The sequence below is a fragment of the Syngnathus floridae genome, chromosome 21, assembly GCF_059516105.1.
Source record: "Syngnathus floridae isolate MCC-2025c chromosome 21, RoL_Sflo_1.0, whole genome shotgun sequence".
Lineage (NCBI taxonomy): Eukaryota > Metazoa > Chordata > Actinopteri > Syngnathiformes > Syngnathidae > Syngnathus > Syngnathus floridae.
In genome coordinates, this window is record NC_142433.1 from 3,239,566 (window position 1) to 3,245,893 (window position 6,328).

At 43.8% G+C, this 6,328-nt stretch overlaps 1 protein-coding gene across 2 annotated transcripts; it reads right to left on the bottom strand.

The window, feature by feature from the left end:
• Window positions 1–617: 617 nt before the first annotated feature.
• On the bottom strand, window positions 618–6,121 carry LOC148379937 (cyclin-dependent kinase 5 activator 1). 2 transcript variants are annotated; one of them, XM_088365972.1, is made up of 2 exons: window positions 5,479–6,121; window positions 618–5,044 (listed from the first exon to the last, which is right to left on the bottom strand). In XM_088365972.1, exon 2 carries the CDS (start codon window positions 5,013–5,015, stop codon window positions 4,032–4,034), a length of 984 nt encoding a protein of 327 aa, XP_088222098.1. In that variant the 5' UTR covers window positions 5,016–5,044; window positions 5,479–6,121; the 3' UTR covers window positions 618–4,031. The 2 variants fall into 2 exon arrangements, with proteins under 2 accessions (XP_088222098.1, XP_088222097.1); XM_088365971.1 differs by having other exon boundaries at window positions 618–5,050; window positions 5,479–6,073.
• Window positions 6,122–6,328: the final 207 nt, after the last annotated feature.

The window sequence follows — 6,328 nt, forward strand, 5'->3', positions numbered from 1 at the left end:
GGATATATCTGAAAGTAAAATTGGAAAAATATTTTTGTTAATAAAAAAACATATAAAACTATTATATTAAAAATATCCTGTTTTAATTTTTCATTTATTTATTATTTACTATTCTTTATTCTTTATTTTTATTTTGACCTTAAATTTTCTCATGACCTTTCCCTCAAACTCAATTAATTCTGCCGACAGGCTTTCCGGTGGATTAATTGTGCTGGTCATGTGTGACCAATGAGTAGTTGTTTGAAGTTGAATTGGTGGAACTGGTTGCTTGAACACAAAACAATTGGAAGTTTGTTACGTGAGGCATAAAAGATGAAATTGGATTCAAACAGCGAGACATAAACAGGCATTGAACGGTACATCTGGCTACCAGGTCTTGCGAACCCTAATCCTTTTCTAGGAAGCATTGACAGAGTGTGTTTGCAAAATGCGTGATCCCAGCAGGCTCGTAAAAGTCAGTGAAGAGCAACCGAGGCCTCCCCAAAGCAACGGCGGAACAGAAGTGCCCAAGGTTTGTCTCGTATGAATTCATTAGCAAACAAATTAGCTTAATTGTAGACAGAGGCCGTTTTAGTTCACTTGTGTTGAAACAAAAAATAATAATATTGACACTGCAGTTGTACTTCAGCTCCATACTTTATTAAATAATCCACATAGTAAACATTGTCATCATGAAAAAAGAAAAAAAAAATGTCTTCAAGTTTTCTTTTTATTAGCCACACACTTTTAGTGACTTTTATGAAAGTTCATTCAAGTTAATGTGCTTCTTTGTTTTAGGTTACCGAGGATGGTAACCATGGAAACCCAAAGGGGCCGAGCTGGAAGGGGGAGATTGAAATTCAGCAGTTATATTAAATTTCTATATTTGTTTTAACATCTGCCCAACGTTGCTGTAACTGTGAAACAATCTGTGTGTACGCAGGCTGCCCCGGAGCTGCCGGAGACAAACACCACAAGTACAATGACCATCTTTGTGTCACCATCTGCTGCATTGATGGTAAAAGCCATTGATCAATTTGATAACTTGTTTTTTTTTTTTGCCTGAAGAAATCACATGTTCCTATTTCAATAGCTGTAACCTATGAAATCTTTTTGTTTCCAGTGTTTCTCAGCATGAGCAGTCATATTGGATGTTGACGACATGCTTCTTAAAAAAAATGATTTTTTAAAATGGCCAACAAATATTAAGATGAGAATTCAGTATGTATAAAAAGAAAGAAAAAAAAAAGCATACAGTACATTTCTAAACTACCGGCCAGCATGCGTTCTACGACAGGACATCACTATCACTTCTATTTTTTTTTTCTTCATACTTGCCATTTTTTAAATTCTTTTTTACACGACGTCTTATTTACACCAGTCACCATGTTAAGGCGATCATGCTAACCTTCAGCAGCAGTCCAATAATTTAACACAACTCACAGAGTTGTGCGAACTCAACACTATTCCACATTTTCATCACGTTCAGCTAAAAGTGGAAATGGTTAGTTAAATAATATTTCCTCATTTAGACAACCAATTGGGACCATTTTTGTGACCATTATTATTCATACCCTAGTTGAGTTGTTTTATTTGGTGACCTTTCGAATTACATTTTTTTTTTCATTTTCTGCCCCACAAAAAAACTTCAAGTCCAAAGTTATTCAAGATAAAAAACAATGACAAAGGCAAATACTTGATGAATACCTCAAACACAATTTACAGTCTTATATCACTAACTAGTGTAATTGCCAGCCTTGAGATTATGTAAACATCCACTTGAACACTACATTTGGCCACAGTCTGACCTACTTTGGGTTTAACTGTGTGTGCGGCCATTTTTTTTCATCTCTGAATTTGCATTTTTAGGATAAATAACACACATCTCCACAAATGTCAATTTCAGGTCCAAGCAACCATCAAGTCCTCGTGATGCACAAAGAGGGACCACAAACATGGTGTGCTTCCTGTCCTGCAAGTCAATCTCTAAGGAGGCTTTTGATTGGATGAAGTGAATTCCAACTCCAGCTGAGACGGCAGTTAATTGGCTTGGAAGGATCGGAGGAGCAGCTAGCGGGTCCTGCTCAGGTATGGATTGAAAGAGGAGACAGTTGCTCTGATTTCAAATTGGGGATGTAACCTTTAAATTTATCCCCCAGTCTCATTAAGTAAAAACAAATATGACAACAATTCTGCCCTTCCTTGTCCTGACGATAGCTGGCGGGGTCGGGGTGTCAAATCTAATGAACAGCTGAGCGTGGGGCGGCAGGGAGGGGGGGGGGGGCAGATGAGACACAAGTGTCCTTGTCAAAGCTGTGCAAGCGAGCGAGGGGGTGCAGAAGTAACAATAAGAGCAAAATGGCTGCCATTTGAAGGCCAAGGAAAAGGCGCCTCTCTTTCGGGTTATGAATCACGCCGTCGCTCTTATCTGCTTGACTGGTGTGACTCATGCGAGCTCCCCCTCGGGCGGGTTCCACTCAAACGGGGCTGGGAATAGGCAGCTTTGGACCTATGTGGCCTTCACTTTGTTAAAGGAGGATTTGAAGGCTGAGCCGGGAGGTCAAAAACTGCACGGCGAGTGTGACATCAAAATCTCAGTGCATTCCGACCCCCACTCCCCTTCCATCTCGTCATCCCTCGCTCCCTCTCCATCTGATTGGGCGGGAGGATTAACGCTGGATTACCCACTAAGGGGATGTTTATATGTGTTAAGGTCAAATTTTATATGACTTTGGAAAAGTATTGTGCAAAAATACTGGGTCACTGCTCAGCACTTATTTTAGTAGACGATGCAATTAGCCTATATAATTTTTTTTTTGAGGATCTGAATGAAGATGCTTCTCGGGCACTGCATTTTTATAAATGAACATCTTTGAGATCAAAGTAGAGTTGCACGAATAACACTGAAAAGCATCAAAATGATAAAAACCTCGTGCATAACTCACATTGAACTAATGAACTCGCTGTTTTAAGAAGCCTGTGCATGACGGATGAGAACGTACGGCGCACTCATTAGACTCCAGATTGGACTCTGACCAGTGCACGTGTGTCACGCTTTTATTCTGAATAAAGAGCACATGACCGGGCATTTAAATACTCGCCGTCCAGCGCAGCTTGGATTTAGCAGTCGGACTCGGCGGGGGTTATTGAGTGGCCGAGAAGGGTTCAGAGGTCTTGAGAGATTTGGGGAGTCGTAATCTGCTAATCTAATTAGCAGCCGGGCTGCGGCGGCCTGTCAACAAGGGAACGCAGGACGGGCTAAACAGCTGATGACCCTGGCGGCTGGCCACGGCACAAGTCGGTCACGCTTTCCGCTCACATGCGTCGGCGCTAAAGCGGGATATGGAACTACTACTACTCTGAAAAGCTCCCTGGTAAATTTGATTTGAGTAAAAATAGGCAACTGTCCCCTCAGGCCAGGTGACCCATAAAAGCAGGACTGGCGTGGTACCGACGTGCAGCTGTTCCCATCCATCACTCTGCCGGTGTTGCGAGATGGCTCGGCATTGTCTCGGAATATCCAATTTAGTCAGATTAAACTGTCTGTGCCGCATTTTATGATTCAGTCTCTGATGAAAATGTCAATCCAATCGGCTTGGATGTTTAGGTTGCTGGAAATCCGCCACGGTGCTCGGTGACGATGGCGTACTCCGGTCTGAGCCGTGCATGTTGGTTTATCCAAAAAAAAAAAAAAAGTGAGGATGCTGAAGGATCCCGTGAGGCAGCTGAGACAACTGGAGGTCGAGCACATGCTGTGCAAGACTTTTGTTGGGACAGGTGGAGCAAAAGGCTTGGCAATTCAAGTCAGCTCAAGAAGATTCTTGAGGTAAACATCACAATTGGTGCTTCAATTTTTCATGGTTGCTGTTGGTTTAAAAAAAAAAGTAGGGCATGAGGATGTGGCAAGAGAGAATTCAAAATTGCAGATTATTTTTTTGCCCAAATTTCAATCTCAAATTTCCATCCAAGAATTGGCAACCAAAGTTGCAATCTTCAAATAAATACATATGGCAGCAGAACGAGTGAAATGCTTGCATCTTCATCGACTCCTCTCACCTCTCCAGAACCCGACTGTAATCTTGCGGACCACACCCCCCTTCGCTTTTGAGTTCGGCAAACACTTGCGTGAAAAAATGAGGGTCCGCGTTGATTCGCAGCATCTTCGAGCTCGTGGCGTTGATGATGGCGAGGCATCGGTCCCAGAAGGCTTCCTTACCCGCTTCAACCAGGAAGGGCTTGAGCGGGTAGGATATTTCGTTACCCATGTAGGAGTAGGACAGGTAGAGGCAGGTGAGCAGGATGGCCTGCAGCTCATGCTCCGACGCTACCAAATCCCCGTCCACCACGTCTCGACACAGCATGTACACGAAGACCACGTTAGCTGGTGTGACGAAGGCCTGGTCCTGCCAACCCTGGAGGAGAAGCGAGCGATCCACGGCCCGCAACCACAGAACAGGATCGGACGGTAACAGATGCTTGAGGCGGTAGCAGCGACAGCACAGGAACTCCCCTAAGCAGCGAAGCAGCTCGCTGGTGGACGCTTGGACGATGACACGTTTAGGGGATGTGCTCAAGGTCCCCTGTGGGATTTTTTTCACAGAAGAAAGCTGCTGTGGTTTCATGTAGCCGTACCCGTGGCCCAGTCCCAGGCCGTAACCGAGTCCCAGCCCGAGTCCCACCGGGACCTCGTAGCTGCTCAAGTTAGCGCACGACAGAGACTTCCTCACATTCTCGTAATTGAGGTGCAGCACGGGATCCTTTTGGTAGATGTTTATGTTGTTGTTGTTGAGAGGGTCAACCGGGCCAAGTGGTGCATTGGAGCCTTTCTTGGCGTTCCCTTTCTTCTTGGTGGAGGCCACCAGACGTTTCCATGTGAGCACCGGGAGGAAGATGGACTGGCCTCTCTTCAAGCCACGCTCTTTCTGGTTGTTGAGAGATCGGCTGCTCAGGCTCGGGTAGTGGCTTAACGAACCGGGACGGTTTTCGTAGTAGCCTGACTTGCGTGAGACGGGTGACAGAGAAAGTACGGTGCCCATGATGATGGCTGAGCTGGATCAGAAATGATCTGCAACTGAGGAAAAGAAAAATGCTTTCTGTCACACTTGGATGAACATTCTTTTTCAGACATTATGCACTCAAAGCAAAGTTGTCATTTTGTAGAAAACTGAAAACAATGGATTTCCACACTTGTCATCCATCTCAAAGATGTTAAAGAGCCACAAACAAAAATCTTCAGCTTTGTTTTGTGTTGATCGCTAACAACTAGCATAACAATTGTTGCGCTATCAACTGGTTATTAAGAATTTGGAAGGAAAAAAAAAAGGATTTTGTTGTTTTACACCATCCAGAAGTAATTGTTGACGCTATTGTGACATCATCTGTGGCTCGATAGCGCCATCAAACTCCATTCATAGATTTGAGAAGTTTGCTTGGCACAAATAAAGAAAAAGAAAAATGTACATTTCCAATTCTCAACAGAAAACCCTCAAAAATGCTCACCTGAGAATATAGCAGAATATTAAATCCAACTGTGTCGCAGTCTGCAAAAGCACAAACTAGCAATGAAGAGTTTTTTTCCTTTTTCCTCCTCCCAGAAGACACGAAAGTCACTCTCGTGGAAGCTTTGAGCCGCTCTTCACAGATGCAACAGCGCGTTGTCCATGCGGACGAGATGCGGTTGTCATCCTCCTCATGCGCGCTACTCCAATATAAACATTGCGCTCAAATATCTTCTCCATGTTTGAAGATGTGGAGCTCCACAGTATCTGCAGCTTTCAGCTATGTCCCATCCGTTCAGTGAAAAATATTGGCGTCATCCCCGAGTCTACCAAATGGAGCGCTCATTCGGGTTCCAGATTCGCTCCAAGCAGACGCACTTGTGAGCGAGCAAGCTCTCGGGCATCCGCTTCTTGCAGCCAGTGGGCGCACACTTGTAGCCCCGCCCCCTGACTCTTGCTTCATGCTGACGGCACTGTGTTGCACTGAGGTCAGCTTGCAGCGCACGCACGGTCGAACCAATAAACTTGGTGTTTCCCAATGGCTGCCGTCCAGATGCAAAAGTATTAAGATATATAAACATGCATTAACCTTCCACTATATTTGGGAGATAATCCTTTTGTGGGTCAGGTTATGTTATGTAACTATCTTCTGATCAATGTCTCTTGATCATGAGGTGTCAGGTGGAAGAGGATCAGATGCCTCACGAGGAAAATAAAAATATCAACAGCTCCAACTTTCACAGTTTTGTCTATTTATCCAAAATATTTATCTTCAAACGTGGTATTTTTTGAAATAACTACAGATTAGGATAAAACATTTTTTAGTAATTAGTTAAATCCTCTTGTCATTA